The following is a 20,446-nucleotide window of genomic DNA, read 5'->3' on the forward strand; positions in this document are numbered from 1 at the left end:
AAAAGATTTGAATAGCATCAGATTGTGCATTGCAAGAGTAGAGACCTGGAGGTAAAGCTTTCTGCTTCTGTAAAACATTACAAAGCTGAAGAGAATCCCTCTGACAGTTGAGATAGTGGACCTCAGAAAGCAAATGCAGGGTACAGATTTCTCTTCCCATCTTGGCAATAGCTTACAGCCTGTGAGGATGTATGGAAAAAAATGTGACACTTGACACGATGACAGCACCTTTGCCACCCTAAGTAGAATCACATTATTGAAAACCTATCACCAAGACTACATATTTTCATTATAAAGGGTACATTTTCACATGGATCCATTAGAGATAATGGTGTTTCCCAAAAGACCTTGGGAACTTAACAGAGGAGCTGGAAGGGGGAATGACTGTGTAGCTGGGTGCTGGTGTCAGAGCCTGCTTCAGCACTGACAGATGTGCAGGCTATAGGAAGGATCCAAACTTAGAAAGAGTGATTAAATTTGTGGTTATTGTCAATATAGTTTAGAATACACTCTTCAAGAGTTCATGGCTTATGTTGAGATTTCATGAGTCATGGTCCTGATTATGATACTGGTAGTTCAATTTAGATGAATATTCTGCTGACCCAGCTGCCTCAGGTTTTTGAACTTGGGGTAAGAGCATGACAAGGCAGAGAAACAAACCCTTCAGAGAAGAGATGAGCAGTGAGGACTGGAGGAATTTGGTTTATTGCTTGGCAGAGACCTCTGGACTAGACCCTGTGTGAGACAGGCATGAACCAATACCTAGATTTGAAAAGTTACAAATTGCTGTGCAACAGATGGATAAAGTGGAGCACAGGGAAAATGATACTGCTGGCCAAAGAGGTGCTACTACTTTATTATCTTGGTCTCCGTGAATGTTTTCTGGTATTTTAGTGGAGGACGATTTATGGAAGGAGCTGAAGGACAGAAAAACTGGGTTTTTGGGAGGAGCATTCCCCAGCAGTGAGGGTAGAGAAAGTGAGTTGTGCTTGCTTTGAACATCAAAGAGTGAAGTCCTGTACTGAGGGCAACCCTTCAACTCTGAGTGAGAGACCAAAGACAGGGTGAGTTGTGACCTGTACTAAAAGCTGAGACAAGCAATGGGATGGGGCATTATGTAGAAAGGTGTCATAAGCAGATGGCCCCCTTGGCAGCAGTGCTCTGAGTGGTTCTGAGCAAGGCAGAGGATGCCTGTGCCAGTGTCAGGAAAAAAAAATCACATCAGTTCAGATGGAGAAGGGCTGAGTGCTCCATTCACTTCTTACTCGTGGTATCAGTTTACAGCTCCCATCAGCAGTGTATTGGTTTGGCCCAGAGGATGTAGCACTAGGGATAGCTTTATTTAGAAAAACATGTTGCTTTAATCAGACAAACTACTAATAATTAACTGCTGAGTTGGACATTGAGCCTTTCTTTGATACTGATGATTCCTGATAAATTACTCATTATGTCACCCTTGACTTCTGAGTTATCTTGTAACTCTGTGTACAATGAGACAGCACAATCATTGCAGTCACTCTACAGTCCCCTTTTATTTACCGTTCCTCAAGAGCACACATGATCAAGCAAATCTAGATCCAGCCTTAGTAGCACTGTCACCAAGTGTCCCTGTCACACCTAGGCCTTTCTAAGCAATTAGGATTCAGTGGCAATTACTGTCCTCGGAATCGTCCTCTTTCTGTCTCAGATGTTGGGGGTTACCTTAGAATGAAGATTCAAAGTCTCTGGGGTTTTGTGGTCAGCCAACTGCCATAACACACAGACAACATGGAAATGTGGAAAAGAAAGAATTAAAAGAGGAGTCTGGAAAATTTCAGACTAGAAATTGTAAAAGGAACCTGGATCCTGAGGACTCAGAAAGACTAGTGAAGCATGTGGTCAGCTCAGCTGCAAGAAAGATACTGCAGCTTCCTAGGCCTGGGGCACTGCTGGTGTCACAGGCCCCCTTGCCAGGTAGCACCAACCACTGTAGGACCAGCCATTGCTGGACATTTTGTTAGCATTCAGCAGGCTTCTCACTGGAGAGGTGTGTTGCATCAAAGTAGTGTCTTTAGCAGGTCCAGACGAGTTTGTGTCTGTTGGTGTGCACTGATCAAGGCCATGGTTTCTGAGCAATGGCTGTGCTGTCCTGCAGTGACTCTGTCACGTCCCTGTGTCTCCCCTTTGATCTCTTTCTTGGGCCTTCTTCTCCTCCCTTCTGAACCTATGCAGCTTCCCAAGCCCTTTTGGTCACTGTTTTGATTTGTGGGTTGTGCAATAGCACTGAGTTAATAAATAACTGTGTGTCATCAGGGATTTTGTCCCAAGACCGCTTGAGGGTGTGGGGGGAGACTTTTATCCCAAGCATCTGCCCAGGTCTCTCAGCTGAGCGGAGCGAGAGGAAGGAGCTGCTGTTTCCTCTCCCCTGAGCTATGTCAGCAGCCCTGGAGGAGTTCTGCGGCTCCGTGTTCTGGGTGAGTGGCTGGATCATCCCCATTGCCTGTTCTTGGTGTAGGGCACCCTGTGTGGGGGGAGAGCAGTGGATTCCAAGGCTCACAGCTTCTCCTCCTAGTGAGACCCAACTGCCAGTGGTGGGCAGAGTTTGTGCCATGGCACCAAGTGCTGTGCACTGCCTGCGTGATGTTCACCAGACAGTGAGGCAGTGACACCTCTCTGACTGAGCTCTGTCCTGTTTTAGCTCACCTGGGAACACAGGACACCCTGTGTGGGCTTCTGGGGAATGATTTGGCTTCAACTACTTCTGCTGGTTTGGCTCCAGCAAGGGATGGCCATCCCACATTCAGGCAGAGATGGGCATAGGGGTATTGCTTGGACCTTGGCCGAGTGCTGAAACGCTCATCCAGGAGGGTGGGTGTTGAAGGGGGGGTGCACTGGGGTGGAGCTGGGTGGGCAGGACCTATAGGAGTGTTGGCTCTTGTCCTATGTGCCAAGTGAGAGTCAAGCCATTGCAAGTGACTGGTGTTCTGTCCTTGCTGCCCCCAGAATGATTCCTACCTTGCCCGTCCGGATGCCGACCTGCCTGTGTGCTTCCAGCAGACTGTGTTGGTCTGGGTCCCCCTTGGCTTCTTCTGGATTTTGGCCCCATGGCAGCTCCTGCCCATGTGCAAATCCAAAGCCAAGAAATCCTCTCTGACCATACTGTACATCATCAAACAGGTAGAGTGGAGCTGAGGGGGCACAGATGACAGGCTGGAGCAGCCTGAGATGTTGGTTGTGTGAGTGGGAAGACTCTGTGCTACAGTCAGGTGTGGGATGGAGAGATGAGAAGTGTAGGAGGGAAGGAGCAATGGGATAGGGGACATCCGGGACAGAAATGTAAAGGGGAATTCAGCAGGAGGCATATTTGGGACAGAGGGCATAACAGGGAGAGATGCACTAGGAGGGAGGGCAGAGTGTTTATTGGGGTCTCTCATCTTGTGGACTGTTATCTTCTGAACTCAAAATGATGGCAGTGCTCCTGTGGAACTGTGGTACATTCACAGGGTTGAAAGCTCTCCCAGGCCAAGTCTGTGTTGAAAAGGGTGTAAGGATGTATGGGTGTATTTTATGCTGAACTCTGTTGTCTCCCAGTGGTTCCCAGTGTCCACAATGGGCTGGCCCTCTCTCCCCACAGGTGCTGACTGCTCTGCTGGTGCTGGCGGCAGTGGCGGAGCTGGCCCTGACATCTGTAGATGATGCTGAGCAGGGTGGTGTGCCAGCTGTCCTGTACACAAACCCCAGCCTCTACATCGCCACCTGGGTAAGGCTCAGCTCTGATATGCTGTGTGTCTCCAGGGACAGGGTGGACTGATGCACCAAGCAGCACAGACATCAGTGGGAACCTGTGTCCAAGGGGAAAGTGTAGCCTGGAAATTGGGTAGGACTAGCCCCAAACCTGTGTGGGTGGTTCATGAAGGTGATATGTTGAGGGCCTGTTTGTACAGTGCTTACTGCTGTTATCCTTAAGACTGGGATGATTCTATGCCTGGAAGTGTAGCTGAGGTCTCTGATAGAACCTTTACTAGGAGCAGTATGAGTTTCACAGGACTGATTTTGCAGTGTGAACATCAGACCATGGCTTGATGCTCTGATGTCTCACAGCTTCCTGTACGTTGCTACTCAGTTTTGTGCAGAGAGCCAAGAAGCACCACAGGATGCCCAGGCAGAGGAAAAGTTGGCTAAAGAGGACTTAGTGGCTATTAGCTTGATGGAATATGTGCATGGAAGTTACAGACATCTTGTGTGATGGGTATTCTAACAGTCTTAACAAATGCTCAGGAGCTACACTTAAAAGCAAAATAGCACCCTCATTTGCTTTCTTATTTTGTCATGTCATTTAGTTTCACATGCAGAGTCCATGTGAGATGGTAAGAGGGATTGCCCAGAGAGGCTGCACTGCTGGAACATGATCTGGGCTCAGTTCCAGGTCTGGAGGCAAGGTGCAGGAAATAGGGTGTGACCCATCACAGCTTGATATGTCTGAGAATCTAGAGTGAGAACAGCTAGAAAGAGTAACAGTACCCTGCTGTAATGTCAAGGTGCATTCAAACCTTATCTTGTGTCTTCCTGAAATAAACCTTTGTCCTATATAGTTAATTCTGAAGCTTATGAAGGGTTGGTGGTGTGTTCAGGGTATTCAAGGCAGTGAATCCCAGCAGATCACATGGGCTGGCATCCCAGGACACATGCTCCAAAGACACTTTTAGAGCCAGACCTAGTCCTGCAGCTCTGACTGATTTTCTTTCCCCCAGATGATGGTCCTGCTGATCCATGAGGCACGCCGCTTCTGCTTGCCCAGAGATTCGGGGGTGCTTTTCTGCTTCTTGACGCTGTCTCTTCTCTGTGGGATACTGCCATTCCAGTCGCTCGTCCGGAAAGCCCTGCAGGTTGGGTTTTACAGGAAGCTCTGTGCTTCCCCATGGTCTTGTTCTGTTCCCAAAGTTTCTTCATACACTTCTTTTGACAAGCTCTGTGTGGTATCACTGAGGTCCCAGCTGCCCTGGGGACCTCGGGGAACCAGAAAAGACCTGAGAAGGAAATGCTGTTTGAGTTAATCCTGTCTCTTTGGGGTGTAAGCTCTCCAGGACTAATTTTTCCCCTTAAACACTTAGGGGAGAGGTCATGGGGAAGCAGGGAGATGTGGCAAAGGGAAGCTGATCCAGGACTCAGAGCGAGTTTTGCACTGCTCTCTTTGGCTCAGCCAGGGGATGGATCTTGTCTCTGGAGTACCAGGGGCTTTGGGACAATTCCAGCAATAACCCATGGGCTTTCCATTTCTGCAGGAACCAATCTCTGACCTGCCACGGTTTATCCTTTTCTTCATCTCCTACGGGCTCCAGCTGCTGCTCTTCCTTGTCTCAGGCTTCTCAGATATTGCCCCAGAAACAAAGGAAATCGGGAAGAAGGTGCGAGGACTACACGGGAGTGGGTTTGGGGCACTACATCCTGAGCATTGTGTGGGGCAGGGCAGGCTCCATGCAGGCTCCAGGCTCCTTGGGAAGACCTGAGGACTTCAGCACAGGGCTCAGCAAGAGCTGGAGCCTGCAGCATGGGGGATCTGCATGTGTGTCCATGGTGGGCTGCTGTTAGCTCTGAGCTGAGATTTCTGGAGCTGTACGGTTTGAAACCTATGAGGCTCCTTAATGGCTGGGGGTGCTAAATCAGTTTTTGTCAAAGCCATCCCCAGCATAAACAATTTCTCAGTACTCCCTTTGCTTTGTACCATAGAACCCAGAGGTGACAGCCTCCTTCCTGAGCTCCATCACCTTTGAATGGTACAGCAGGTGAGCAGGGTTTTGAGGGAGGTCAGGCTGGCAAAATGCAGGGGAACCTGCAGCTCAGGCTGCTTGGAGTTAGCTGGGAGAGGCACCACATCGGGTGCAACCTGTGCAGCCTGAGCCTGGGGCCAGGATGGGTGGGAAGGCTCATTTGCAGCAAGGAATCTCCAACCAATTATCATGGGATGTCTCTGTCCCACAGAATGGTTTACAAGGGCTATCGCAAGCCTTTGGAGATAGAGGATGTCTGGGAATTAAAAGATAAAGACAAGACAAAGGCTCTTTACACTGCTTTTGAGAAGAACATGAAGACTGAGATGAAGAAGGCCAGAACAAAACTGGAGAAACGGGAACGCAAGAGGAGACGCCGGGAAGGTGACCCAGACCATGTGAATGGCATGAGCAAGGCCCAGAGCCAAGACATCCTGGTGCTGGTAAATCCATTTCTACCCTTGGCCTTGTATGAGACTGAGACATCCAGGTCTAGCCTCAGGGAATAGGGTCACCTCACCTCCCTGCAGCCCTCTTTGCTGGGTTTTCCCTTCTTTGATCTTGCAGGACCATGGGCAACGATAGGGGACCCATGACAGGGTCTTCCTGTCATGTTCTTGGCAGATCCCTGTATTTTGAGAGACCGAGAAAGTCTCCATCTCTCTGCCTTACATAAGACAGGAACCACCCTCTGACCTGCAGTACAAGCAGTTCCCTTATGTCTATCTACCTCAGATACTTTCCAGCAACAAGGTCTGAGTGAACATCATTCCATGATCGCCCCCGGCCTCAGATTCTTCACAATTTTTGCCTGATTTTTGGCCTGAGAGGTTCAGGCTGGTTTTGGTTTTAACAATTGTCTTTGGTACAAAAGAGACAGTGCTCGTCCTGGGTGTGTATGACATGAGCAGAGAAAGGGAATGTGACAGAAGCTGAAGCTAAGGCTTCATCCAGGATACCTGATCTGGGGTCTGTGAGGCGCTGTCCTGAAGCATCCTTCCAGATGCAGGGTGCCTGCACAACCTCACTTCTATGTGGCTTCCCTCTAGGAGGAGAAGCAGCCAAAGAAGAAGAAGAAGAAGGGAGACAAGAAGGACTCAGGCCCTCCCAAGGATACCCCAGGGGCTGGTTGTTGAATACCCTGGCCAAGACCTTCAAGCAGAATCTCCTGCTGGCAGTGGCATTCAAGGTGGTGCATGATGCACTTGTGTTTGTCAGCCCCAGCTGCTGAAGTGAGTCCTTTGTCTCTGTCTCTGTCCTGACTTTGCACCCAGCTCACCGCCCCCTCCGTGTGCACTGCATCCAGCCCCACCATCTCTCTATGTGTGCCTCTGCCAGCCACAGACCCTGGGGACATTTTGTGCCCTCACCAAAAATGGGAGAATATGTTGGGATACAGTTTAACAAAGAACTGATCTGACCTGGCTGCCAGCTCTTACCTGTAATAGCTTGCTCCCTTGCATCCTGCTATGCAGTCCTGCTCCCTCCCTGGAGACAGCCTGGCTCTTCTCTGGGGCCCTCCAGGAGTCAGTGCAGCTCAGCCCAGCAGGGCCTCCCCACTTTGTTTTGCACAGGCAGCACAGTCTCTGTGGATCATCTTCCATTAGTGACCCACTGCTGTGTCTCTGGCAGAACAGGGTTCCCAGCTTGCTGACCATGGAGCCTGGTCTCCGGGGCAGGGTTTGCTCACCACTCTTGTGAGGATGCTCTCCCTGCATTCGCTTGGAGCATCCTGCTTGGGTCTGTCTCAGTAGGGTGTGTGTCTCATGAGCTTCTTTCCCCACCAGGCCTGCTGATTGCCTTTGTGTCAGATGAGGATTCCTTTGCCTGGCAAGGTTATTTATACGCCATCCTGCTCTTCCTGACAGCGCTGGTCCAGTCCATCTGCCTGCAGCAGCACTTCAGCTTGTGCTTCCAACTTGGCATAAATGTGCGAGCCAGTCTCATTGCTGCCATCTACAAGAAGGTCTGCATGGTCCTGTCATCATCCCTGTTGGCTTTCTCCAAGCTGGGCTGTGGATAAAATTGTCTCTTGCCTACCCCTCAACCTGGGGTGTGTGGATGCACATTCCTCCTCAGAAGGCACAGGGAGAGTTTGGGGGACACCCACCCAGCACTGAGGACACTGTGAGCCTAGTTCTGCTTGGGACCTGTGTGCTGCAGCATGTGTTTGACAGCTACCAGGGGCTGAGGAGGTTTCTCTTCAGAGCAGTGCAACACCTAGGGCAGGTGCCACTAGAATTCCTGCACAGGGGTGCTTTCCTTTGCACCCAGCATCCAGGGGCGCTTTCCTTTGCACCCAGCATCCAGGGGCCGCTTTCCTTTGCACCCAGCATCCAGGGGCTCCGGGCAGTGAGGAGAGCACTGGTGGACAGGAGAAGGCACCAGGAGCAAGCCCAGAAGTGGTTTCAGCCTGGTCTGCTAATTCCCTGCTCTGAACCATGCTGCTGGCAGCAGGGCTGCTCCCAGACTGGCTTGTACTGACTGTGCTTTCTCTTTCCAGTCGCTCACCATGTCCGGAGCCACCCGCAAGGAGTCCACGGTGGGAGAGACTGGTGAATCTCATGTCAGCTGGATGCCCAGAGGTTTCATGGATGCAGCCAACTATATTCACCAGCTGTGGTCATGCCCCCTGCAAATTATCCTGTCCATTATCTTCCTCTGGCAGAGCTGGGCCCCTCTGTCTTGGCTGGCATTGCAACATGGTGCTGCTCCTCCCCATAAATGCGGTCCCTGGTTGCCAAGGCCAAAACCATTCAGGTCAGTAGTGGCTGCAATATGCTCCCTGGACTCCCACATCCAACCCCACTGATGCTCCTCTCCCTCATTTTCCACACTCCCTACTCTTTGCTTTTACGCTGTGGATCTTTCCCAGCCTAGGAAGTTGATCTCACTTGGGCTGGGGTGTCTCTAGCCTAAGCCAGAGGTGATCAGCTGCCATGAGTAGGAGACAGGTGAAATCTGTTCTACCATCACAGCTGAACTTGAACCAGACTAGGCACAGCCTTGAGGGCTAAAAATGAGATATTGCCAACCATAAGATAAAGCTTTAGCTTTTACCTGGACAGCAGGGTGGTGTTTTCCCCCACCTTGTCCAGAGCCACAGGGAGCTAAGGCTCAGCTTCGTGGGATGACTTTTCTGAGCTGTGGAGCCCATCCTTCTCTTCTCTGATGTATTTTCAAGGGTGAGCTGCTGTCTGTTTTAGGTAATGTCTGTCTCTTCTGTTTGTAGGAGAAGAACATGAAGAACAAGGATGAACGCATGAAAATAATGACTGAAATACTTAATGGAATCAAGGTGAGCAGTGGAGACTCTGGGCAGCTGCTGCACCCCTCTTTTTGGTGCATTGTACCTGGAGGCAGCACACTACAGCATGAGTGTTATTCTAGCTTGAGGGCTCTGTGTCTGGGTCTCTGCAATTCCCTTGGCTGCCTCATCTTTTCGAAATTTGGCTGGGGAGGAGCTCTGGATGCTTGGAATAAGACTTGGGAACCAAGAGGGGGTTTTCTGAGTGTTTCCTGGATGGCTGTGGTAGTGCTGTGGTGGCAGAGGGGCTGGCAGTGACCTGTAGCTGAGGCTGAGGGAGTGGGGGTGCAGTGGGGAAATGCTGTAAGCAGCACAGGAGAGGAGAGATGCAGTGGCCAAGCAGACTTCTGAGCAAGCAGGGAGCTGGTGATGGAGGTGGCCACTAGTGAGCTGAGTGTGGAGGTGGGCATTCCTCTGAGGCCAGCATCGCTCACCCTGCTCATCCTGCAGATCCTGAAGCTTTTTGCCTGGGAGCCCTCCTTTGAGAAGCGAGTTACTGACATCCGGGCACGTGAACTCAAGAACTTGGTGAACTTTGGTTACCTGCAGTCAGTCTCTGTCTTTGTGTTCACATGTGCTCCCTCCCTGGTGAGTGACAACAGCCCTGGGGAGGGCTGTACCTTCCTCTCAGCTGGGGCTGGGCTGTGTCCAAGGGGATGGGAAATATCTGGAACCTCAGCTGGAGTTTCTGCAGCAAGGAGGGGCTGGCAGGTGGATGCTTGGGATATAGATTATGCTTCTGGTTGCTGGCAGGAGAGCTGTGGTGGAAAGGGGTCCCATTGGGGTGGTGAGATGGGGCCCAAAGGAGAGCAGAAGCAGGAGGGGAACAAGTCCCCAGCATGAAGGCACTGCTGAGGCCTTGGGGAAGTGTGAGGGTCTGGGCTGCACACAAACACACTGATGGTGGCTTTCCCTGATATCTGTCCTAGGTCTCCTTGGCAAGCTTTGGTGTCTATGTGCTTGTGGATGAGAACAACATCTTGGATGCACAGAAGGCCTTCACTGCCATCTCCCTTTTCAATGTGCTGCGCTTCCCCTTGGCCATGCTCCCCATGGTCATCTCCTCCATGGTGCAGGTCAGGCCTCACATAGGGCAGGTGTAGGGGATCCTATGACCTCTGTCCAAACCAGTACATGGGGCTCAGGTGTGTGATGGAGCCCCAGGGGTCAGTGCACAGGACTCTGCTGGCAGTGGGGTGGGACAGGACTCACGTGCATAACGCAGGTTTGGGGCCCAGAGGTTGGAGGGGAATTTGATGTGGTGCTCTGATTGTGGGCTTCTGCCAGCCCACCCAGCTGTGCCCCATGCCCATGTGCCATCTTCACCCCATTTCCACCATGGCAGACCAATGTGTCGACTGTGAGGTTGGAGCGCTACCTGAGTGGAGGCGACCTGGACACCTCAGCTATCCACCAAAACCACATTGCAGGCAGGTGAACCTCCAGATTACTCCCTGTGGGGTCTGAGGCTGGCACAGCCCTGGGCTTTCCCCTCTCAGAAGGACATTTCTCTCTGACAGGCAATGCTGTGAGTTTCTCGGAGGCCACCTTTGCCTGGGAGCAGGACGGCAACGCTGCCATAAGAGAGTGAGTGCTCTGTGCCACATCAGGGGCAGAGGGCTGGGGAGAGGGAGGCTTTCTGTGTTATTAGTTGGGGAGGGCAATCACCTCTCACAGTGCTGTTGGACACGAGTGTCCCAGAGACACTGCTCTGTGCTGGTCCCACACAGGACCTGATGGGTGACCTGGCAGTGCTGCTTCCCCAGCTCTTGTGTCTTTGCAGTGTCACCCTGGACATCACACCTGGGAGCCTGGTGGCTGTGGTGGGGCCTGTGGGTTCAGGCAAATCTTCATTGGTGTCAGCCATGCTCGGGGAGATGGAGAATATCAAGGGACACATCAACATCCAGGTGAGAGGACCCAGCTGGTGCATGAGGCTTTGGGGCTGCCTGGGAGCTCAGCAGGGAAGTAGAGCAGGACCACCACCCAGAGTGGTGCCTCAGGGCAAAGACAGGCTGCAGGAGGTGTCAGTGCTCAGGCTGATCTCTGACAGGTAGCTGTTCTCATCTGTCCTTCCAGGGCTCCCTGGCCTATGTCCCCCAGCAGGCTTGGATCCAGAATGCCACACTGAAAGACAACATCCTTTTCGGATCAGAACTGGATGAAGGACAGATATCAGCAGGTCATCAAGGCCTGTGCCCTCCTTCCAGATCTGAAATTGCTGCCTGCAGGTGACCAGACAGAGATTGGAGAGAAGGTATCAGCCCTGGGCACCGTGGGTTTCCAATAGCACCTGCAGCAGAGGTCAAAGCTGCTGCTCTGTGCCAGCCCCATGTCTAGGGAGGTCCTTCCCTTCCAGGGCATCAACCTGAGCGGGGGCCAGAAGCAGCGGGTCAGCCTGGCGCGGGCGGTGTACAGCGACGCCGACATCTACATCCTGGATGATCCGCTGTCTGCCGTGGACGCCCACGTGGCCAAGTACCTGTTCGAGCAAGTGCTGGGGCCAAAAGGGCTGCTGCAAAAGAAGGTGAGCACCCACACCCTGCAACCCACCACCCAGCCAGGCAGGAGTGGCGCAGGCACGGCGTTAACAATCCAAGGAACTCTGAGGTTGCTTGTCTGGGACAGATGGGAATCCTCTAGCTTTCACATGGGGCTGCAGCAGGCAAAGGGAGGCCTCAGGAGTCCCCAGAGGGGTACCCTGTGTTTCCCACAGCCAGGCATTGATAAGCAGACAAGTCCCCAGGTGGGAGATGGAGAGCCTGCAGACCCACGGCTGGGGATGAGGGGTGCTCTGATGATCACTGCAACCCTTTTGTTGCAGACACGGATCCTGGTGACGCACAGTATCAGTTTCCTGCCGGAGGTCGATAACATCGTGGTGCTGGCAGGAGGAGCAGTGTCTGAGCATGGCTCCTATAACACCCTGCTTGCAAACAAGGGGGCCTTTTCCCAGTTCCTGAACTTGTATGGAAACCAGGAGGAGGATGTTTCAGAGGAAAAGACTGCAGGTACTGGGAACACAGGGGGCTATGGCAGTTAGAGTGGCTGTGAATGAAGTTCTGATCTGTCAGCCTGACCTGGCTCTATCCAGCCCAGGCACCAATGGTGGCTACTATGAATCCTTCTCAGCTTCTGGCAATAGCAGCACAATGACTTCCTGACTAAGATTTGCCTTCAGGCATTATGTTGAACATCTAGCACAGGACCTGTTTAAATTTTTTACTCCATTTATTATGGGTCCCAAAATCTTATATGGCAGCAGACTCCATATTTGTGTGATGCTGGGGTCAGAAAGATCCTTTGGTTTGTTCTAAACATCCCACTGGACAATATTCCATCTTTATCATGTCCCCCAGTGCTGTGGGTGGTGTCAGGTCAGGTGGATGCCCTGTCAGGGCTCAGCCCAGTTGTCCAGCTCTATGTCTTCACAGGGCTCATCTCCACCTGCTCAAGGAGATGCTTCTGAGCTGAAGTGATGTGACCTACCAGATCTTGCACCTACTAAACTAGCACAAACCTTTGCTTGAGGTCTGGCCAGTGATGCTGGAATAAGTCAGCAGCAGAGATTGCCTCCGTACAGGCCTTTAGCCTATGTCCTCTGTCAGCTTTCCCTCCAGCACAATGTACTTCTTCCTCCTCCTGCTGTGCTGGTTCTTACAGCAAGGTTGGAGGAAGGTGTGATAAGTGGTGGTAGGACACAGCCTAGGGCTAGGGTACAGCATGGAGCTGAGCGCAGCAGAGGTGTGGTGTGTGGGATCTGCTCTTTTCTCAGTGCCTGACCCTACCTTCCTTCCTCCCTGTGCCTGTAGCTGTTGCTTTAGCTGAGGATGAAGAGGAGCCTGATGAAGATATTGATCCTTGCCTGGAGGAGCGCTCTGATGATGCGGTGACTATGACCCTGAGGCGAGAGGCCAGCATCCATCGGAGAAATTTGAGTCGCAGGTGGGACATGGCCTGAGCTCTCAGCTCTTTCCCCTGCCACATGCACTGCTCCCTTGGAGATAGGGATCTGGGGACTTCCTAGGGAATTCCAGCTGGGAGCCTCCCTGCCTTCTCCCACCACAAGTTGCTCTGGGTCAGGAACATCTGATTTTGCCTTTACTCACACTAGTGTGCCACAGCCTTACTCTGGAGTCTTCCCTGAAACTCGTGCTGATGGCTAGTTCTGCTTTTGGGAATGAGGCTTTAATTTTATGGCTGTATGTGCCCAGTGCTTCCACTCAAAGCTGCCCCAGTTAGGACATTTTTTCAAAGGACTCCACCACTGTGGAAGAAGACCCAGTGAAGCACAGGGATGGACCCCCAGGAGATTACGACCAATCCAACACCCTGTGACTAATGGTACTCATCACCTCCCTGCAGCCTTAGTAGAAGGAGCACCAGATCCCAGAAGAAGGCCCAGGAGGAGTCCCCAAAGAAGCTGAAGGGACAGAAACTGATCGAGAAAGAAACTGTGGAAACCGGCAGGGTGAGGAGGATGGAGGGATGAAGCGCTGTGCTGTCCTGGCTAGGTGCTGCCAGACCCTGGCTGTGGCTCAGAGAAGCTGGTGTGGGCTGGCTGTGGTGCAGCCACAGCCAAGAGGCACGAAGGAGACAGAGCTGCCTGGGACTGGTGGGTGGGGTGGTGGAGGGGGACACTGTGGGCAGCAAGGTGGAGTCCCAAGGCTGTGCTGGGTGTCATTGCCTGCAGTCTGATGGGTTCAACTGGCCCACAGGTGAAGTTCTCCATGTACGTGCGGTACCTGCGTGCTGTTGGTTGGTGCCTTTCCTTCTGGATTGTCATGGGCTATGTTGGACAAAACGTTGCCTATGTGGGGAGCAACCTGTGGCTCAGTGACTGGACTGATGATTCGGTGCGCTACCTGAACCAGACCTATCCCACGCACCTGCGGGACCTGCGCATCGGTGTCTATGGGGCACTGGGGGTGGCACAAGGTGAGTGTGGGGACAGCAGTTCCCACTCACCTCGTTTGTGTGGTCCAGGAGGGATATGACTTTCAAGGCCTGCAGCCAGCAGTGCAGTAAGGAGCAGGGGACCCAGCATTTTATTCATTTGCCTGCTGCTGCTGCCTTCATTCCAGCTTGTGGCTGAATTGTGAAGTCTGAAAAGCCAGTCTGAAAGCAACACAAATTGCCCCAAGTCTGTGTTGCCCCCTCAGTTTAAGATAATTTTCCTTAATCAGATTAGATAGTTCTGGGGCCCAAGGTTTTCCAATAGGGTTAGTGTTCCTCCCCTGTGCTGGGACACAGTTGCTGAGGCCTCCCTAGAAGGTGGGATGCAGGATTATCCCAGCGGCTTGCTGCTGGCTTGGTGCTGCTTGGTGTGTCCATCAAGCCAAAGGGTGCCTGGGGCCAGTGTCACCCACGAGCTGGTGACAGCCCCGTGCTCTCCCTGCAGCTGTCTTCCTGCTCTTTGCAACCATGCTGTCTGTCTGGGGCTCCATGCAAGCCTCCCGCATCATGCACCAGCAGCTGCTCAGCAACATCCTGCGCGTGCCCATGAGCTTCTTCGACACCACTCCCATCGGCCGCATCGTCAATCGGTTTGCCAAGGTAAGAGAACACCCCCCAACACGGAGAAGGCGTTTGTTCCACCACGTCTGCAGCGTGTTGGGTAGTGGCATAACCCTGCTGCTGCTGAGCACTGCACTGCTGAGCCCAGGTAAGGGCCAGGAAGGGACCAGGAGGACATGGTGCAAGGCTGACCATGAGCCAAACTACATCCGGGGCTGTACTAGAAAGACACACAGGAAGTTGCTACCTCCTCTGCTCAGTGCTGAGGAGCTTACACCTGGATACTGTGTCCTGTTTGGGATCACCTGGGCAAGAAAGATGTGGAGAAACAGCAGAGTCCATAGTAGATCACTAAGAGAGGTAAGAGCCTAGAGCTCATGTCCCACAGTGAGAAGTTTTTCTGGTTATACAGCCGATCAACAAAACCTTCAATCTTTTCTATCTAAGTGAAGGTCAAAAACAAAGTGAAAATGAGAAAGGAGGGAAAATACACACAGGTAATTTCAAGTGTGCTGCTACTCCACTTCTTCCTTTGGTACTATCTCTTGATTTTGGGGAATAAAAATTTATCTTAAAATTAAGCCTACGAGCCTGGGTTTACTCTGAGTTGAGGGAGTATATGATGCCCAGCTAGGAGATTGTTGAGGACCAACTGGAGGCCTGGGTGCACCTGCATGGACCTAGAGTTTGCCCCGTCCCTCCTCTTGCTTCAATTACTGCTCCTGTGTCCTAAGTTCTGCTGAAGATGCAGTTCTTAAAGCTGGTCTGTGTAACAGGGGAATATTATAGGAAGTTTCTCAGTTAACTCAACTGTTCCCAAGTTAAGAACTGTGGCCTTAAATGAAGTTGTGACCGAAACACCAATTCAAGATTATCAGGATATTTTCACAAGTGTCTGGCACTGTGTGTAGGAACCCTGTATGTATGAGGCCTTTGGGCTTCTCCTTCTCTCTGGGGTCACTGACTGCCTCTCTATACTTTTTTATATGCTCCAGGACATCTTCACAGTAGATGAGACCATTCCCATGTCCTTCCGCAGCTGGCTCTCCTGTTTCATGGGCATCATCAGCACACTGGTTGTGATCTGCCTGGCCACTCCATTCTTTGCTATTGTTATAGTTCCCTTGGGCATCTTCTACTATTTTGTGCTGGTGAGTAACTGGGCCTTTAGTGAAGCTTCTGCCCTGCTGAGAGCAATGTCTTTGTGGTTGCTGGGCTTTGTGTTGGTAACCAAGCTGTGTCACTCATTTCAGCGCTTCTATATCTCCACATCACGCCAGCTGAGGCGTCTGGACTCTGTCACCAGGTCTCCCATCTACTCCCACTTTGGTGAGACAGTGTCAGGCCTTTCTGTGATCCGGGCCTATGGACACCAAGAACGGTTCCTGAAGCATAATGAGATCATCATGGACATAAATCAGAAGAGTGTTTATTCCTGGATAATATCAAATAGGTGAATTTTACTTATGCCACAGCACAGCCTGCAGCTCTTCTGGCCAGGGATTTCTGGGTCCTGAGGGAGGTCCCTGGGATCCTGTAGTTCTCCCTCTTGATCTCAGCATTGAGGGTCTGTGTAGGTACTGGGGCAGTGTAGGATAGGGGCACCATCTGTGGCAATGGAATATTTTAGGATGATTTTGAAAGCCAGAGTGTGCCCCCCACAGTGTCCAGAGGCTGGGCAGGGTGAGCTGTGCAGTCAAGGGCTGAGATCCTCTTGGTGAGTTCTGGGAAGAGGGTGATCCTGCAGGCCCAGTGGGAGTGTGATGTGGGCACTTTCTAGTTTTGAATCTTACTGATAAATTATTTGGGTGTGTGAGGGTTGAATGGTTGGGGCTCCTCTGATACATGGCATTACCAGCACAGGAGGTTACGTGTGAGACATGGACTGACATAAATGAACCTGCTTGAAGAATTGGCCACAAATGACCTGCTGTGTACATGTACTAATGTGTGCCATGTGCACAGCGCTGGGCTCATGGCTGGGTGTGAGGGATGCTGGTGCAGTGCTGCTATTACTGGTGGGCTCTGTGTTGGGCACAGGCAGAAGCCTCCCTGCCTGTCACTGCCTTCAGCTGTGCTCTCCTGGTGCAGGTGGCTGGCCATCCGTCTGGAGTTCGTCGGGAGCCTGGTGGTCTTCTTCTCTGCACTTCTGGCAGTGATTGCAAAGAGCACTTTGGAGGGTGGCATTGTGGGGCTTTCCGTCTCCTCTGCTCTCAATGTGAGTCACTGAAAGCATTCTCTCATTCTGGGACAGGGCTGTCTCTGGAGCTCTGGGCTGGCAGCACAATGCTGTCCTGCACCCAGCTCTGATCCATGGAAATGGATTATCTGGGGTGTCCTATCACCTGGGGGATGTCTATAGAGCCAGGGAAGCACATGTCCATCCCAGTGTGAGTGGGATACTTGCTGCCATGGAGAGGAATACAGCCCTGCTGTGGGTCAGAGATGCTCCAGCAAAGTTTTTGAAGGACTGGGGAGAGGTGGGCTGTGTCTCAGCAGTGGACAATTAGGGGTCAGGCTAGGTGTGCTCGTACCCAGGATAACTTTCTAGGCTGAGGTGGGAAGTGGTTGTTCCTGGGTGCCACTGAGTGCTGCATCCTCTGATTGTGCCATGCAGGTGACCCAGACACTGAACTGGCTGGTGCGGACATCTTCAGAGCTGGAGACCAACATCGTGGCTGTGGAGCGGGTCCACGAGTACATGAAGGTGAAGAATGAGGTGAGGAATGCAGGATCTGGGCAAGCACCTGCTGCACAGCTTGGTGCTAGTTGACATCGCAGAGTGAACCCCCCTAATGCTCCTGTGCCCTTCCCCAGGCTCCATGGGTGACAAAAAACCGTCCACCACGTGGCTGGCCCAGCAGAGGCGAGATCCAGTTTATTGACTACAAAGTTCGCTACCGACCTGAACTGGACCTGGTTCTTCAGGGGATCACCTGTAATATTGGGAGCACTGAGAAGGTGCCTCTGCCCTCACTATGCTCTTTACAGAAAATCTGTTAAAGCTGTTTCTTCTCAGCTTCAATCTGTGCACTGGGGTGGGATGGTGATGGGATGTGGCTCCTGGGGACTTGAGCTGCAGGAAAGGAACCAAAGTCTGGGGTGATGGTAAGGGTAGGAAGGCCCACCAAGCCAAGATGGGGAGGATCTGCCCTGTTTTCTACAGGGCAGTCAGCTGGTCTAAAAAGTTGCTTCCACAGATTGGGGTTGTAGGCCGGACTGGGGCTGGAAAATCCTCCCTCACCAACTGCCTGTTCCGGGTGCTGGAGGCGGCTGGAGGGAAGATCATCATCGATGATGTGGACATAGCAACAATTGGCCTCCACGACCTGCGCAACAACCTCACCATCATCCCCCAGGTGAGCTGATCCCCACCTTTCCACATCCCACTGCTACACGGCCCCTGCAGGCACTGCATGGCCTCAGTGCGTCCCTTAGTGCTGTGGCTGTGCCAAAGGCCTGTGAGCAGGCTGTCACCACATCCCTTGCCAGCTGCAGGCAGTGGTGTGAGCAGGATGTGGCCACACGTGGAGGCCAGGAGCCATTGCCCTTGGTAAATGTCTGTGGGGGGCTGAACATGGTGCTGTCCCTGGCAGGACCCTGTGCTCTTCACTGGAACCTTGCGGATGAACTTGGACCCCTTTGACCAGTACTCAGACGAGGAGGTCTGGAAGGCCCTGGAGCTGGCTCACCTGAAGACATATGTGCAAGGCCTTCCCGAGGGGCTGCTGCATCTCGTGAGCGAGGGAGGGGAGAACTTGAGGTGAGCAGAGGAGCAGATGCAGGCCCACCTCCCCTCCCTTCTCTACATCCCAGGGACCAGTCTGGAACAGCAGCTTCCAGAACAGTGGCTGTCGAGAGATGATGCACAGAAGCTTCTGGGAATTGAAGATGGAAGAAAACGGCTGAGGAGTCAGGGCTGTTAGGGAGCTCGTGTGAGCCAACCCCTCTGTGGTGGCCCAGAGAGTAAAGATGCTGAGGGACAGGGTGCTCAGGGTGGCAGATGGTCAGCGGGAAAGGCCAAGGACAGCGTTGGGGTCAGAGCAGCGAGATGCAGTAGGCCTGCAGGTCTGCTAGTGTCAGTCTAATAACTCATGCTCTTCATCCCCTCCCAGTGTTGGGCAGAGGCAGCTGGTGTGCCTGGCCCGAGCCCTGCTCCGCAAAGCCAAGATCCTCATCCTGGATGAAGCAACAGCAGCCGTAGATTTGGAAACTGATAATTTAATCCAGACAACAATCCGGAGTGAGTTTGCTGACTGCACAGTCCTTACTATCGCCCATCGCCTCCACACCATCATGGACAGCAACAGGTACCATGGACAATGGGACAAAGGGAATGGGGATCTGGACTCCTAGGATGGGGCAAGAGCTGGACAGCAGTGGAAGCAAGAATGCAGCCAGAGGGGCAGGGGTGCAGCCAGGTGGATGCAGAGCCTGGAGCAGTAATACAGTGGTGAAGAGAACAGTAAGGATGCCCATGCAGCAGTGATACCTTTGTGGGAGAAACATTTTTTGGGATCCTTCTTTACAGCAACAGACCACAGAAGCATTTCCTGTTGCCCCATAACACAGGGAGGAGGGCTGTGCCCTCACCACTGCTGAGAGCAGAACCACATAAAGTGGCTTAGGAGGAGTGAGGGTCAGCGGGCCTGCAGTGCAGGTGCCAGCAGTGCTATCCACTCGGATCCTGGGAGTTCAGGCCTTCTTGTTCCCTTCTGCCAGGGTGATGGTGCTGCATGCTGGGCAGATTGTGGAATTCGACAGCCCCGAGGAGCTGCTCAAGAAACAGGGCGTCTTCTCCGGGATGGCAAAGGACGCCGGCATCACCTCTGCAGAAAGCACTGCCCTGTAGGCGGAGTGCTGCAGGGGCCGCGGGTGTGAGACGGCTCCTCCTGCAGGCCCTGGTGTCTCCCAAGCCAAGCTGCCCAGGAATTGGCCTCTGCAGCAGGGAAGCGAAGCGGGTGGCTTCTCTGGCTGTCCAGAGACAGAACATTTGGACTTGAGCAAGCTGTTAACCTTGCTACCACATCGTGCCTGGTATGCACACAGGCTCTAGAGCTGCATAATTTATTCCAGGATCGAGGGGAAAAGCTATCTGCCAGGCAGGGAGATCATGACCTCCAGTGGGGGTGGTCTTAGTTTTTGTACTTCACCATGCCAGGTGAATCTACTTTAGAGATACTTTAGCATTGTGGAATGAAATTTACAGTTTAATCTAAGAATGAATGTTATAATTTATTTACTTTTTGTAACTGTAGTCTTCTAACTACAAGGCTGATATCAAGGCATATAAGTAAGCCTCGGTTTAGCTTTAAACCTGGCTAGTGCTTGGGTGGGGAGAGCTGCCAACAGAGGTTACACAGAGCTGGGCAGTCCAAATCCAGAGGCACAGCTCTACTCCTGCAAGAACATCACTCTGCAGCAAAACCAGGACTGCCTGCCTGCCTTCCCTGTGGTTTCTACTCCCTTTGATTGTATTGCAAATAAACAAACCCTTCCCTGAGGTTATCACAATCCCTTGTGGGGCAGATTTTGGGCTGTGGTTCCAGACTGCAAACCTGATGGTGGTGGAGAAAAACTGGAGAGCAGCAAACACACAACTGTGTACAGCCATGCACACACAAAGTTGGTGGTTATTGCTGACAAACCCTTGACTCTTTGTTCTCGAGCCAGACCTCCACCTGCAGGGAGCAGGTGCCCACGTAGAGCAGGGCAAACGCTGACCCCACCAGCTCCTACTGCCCTGGAGCTCGAGTCGTGTAACACACAGCTGGGGGCAGAGGGCAGTGCAACCACTTCATCTTAATAAAGAACGTTCCTCATGCCTGAGCTGCAGCTGGCACAAACACCAAGGCACTAGAATGGTGGACCCCAC

The 20,446-nt window shown here is 52.4% G+C and overlaps 1 protein-coding gene across 1 annotated transcript; it reads left to right on the forward strand.

The window, feature by feature from the left end:
* The first annotated feature begins 71 nt into the window (after positions 1–71).
* ABCC2 (ATP binding cassette subfamily C member 2) lies at positions 72–20,085 on the forward strand. The gene is given in 35 exon segments (XM_033065857.1): positions 72–2,453; positions 2,983–3,156; positions 3,614–3,739; positions 4,731–4,865; positions 5,262–5,384; positions 5,707–5,762; positions 5,959–6,190; positions 6,797–6,857; positions 6,860–6,979; positions 7,535–7,713; positions 8,251–8,410; positions 8,413–8,507; positions 8,980–9,045; positions 9,505–9,642; positions 9,984–10,130; positions 10,400–10,484; positions 10,575–10,641; positions 10,838–10,964; positions 11,134–11,223; positions 11,225–11,311; positions 11,414–11,581; positions 11,879–12,065; positions 12,867–12,999; positions 13,420–13,525; positions 13,773–13,992; positions 14,456–14,610; positions 15,567–15,722; positions 15,825–16,024; positions 16,663–16,789; positions 17,189–17,290; positions 17,389–17,532; positions 17,772–17,930; positions 18,168–18,334; positions 18,687–18,881; positions 19,294–20,085. Coding segments are annotated over 35 exon segments (4,659 nt in total). The 5' UTR covers positions 72–2,411; the 3' UTR covers positions 19,424–20,085.
* The last annotated feature ends 361 nt before the right edge of the window (positions 20,086–20,446 follow it).

This window comes from Catharus ustulatus, chromosome 8 (genome assembly GCF_009819885.2).
Source record: "Catharus ustulatus isolate bCatUst1 chromosome 8, bCatUst1.pri.v2, whole genome shotgun sequence".
Taxonomy (NCBI): domain Eukaryota; kingdom Metazoa; phylum Chordata; class Aves; order Passeriformes; family Turdidae; genus Catharus; species Catharus ustulatus.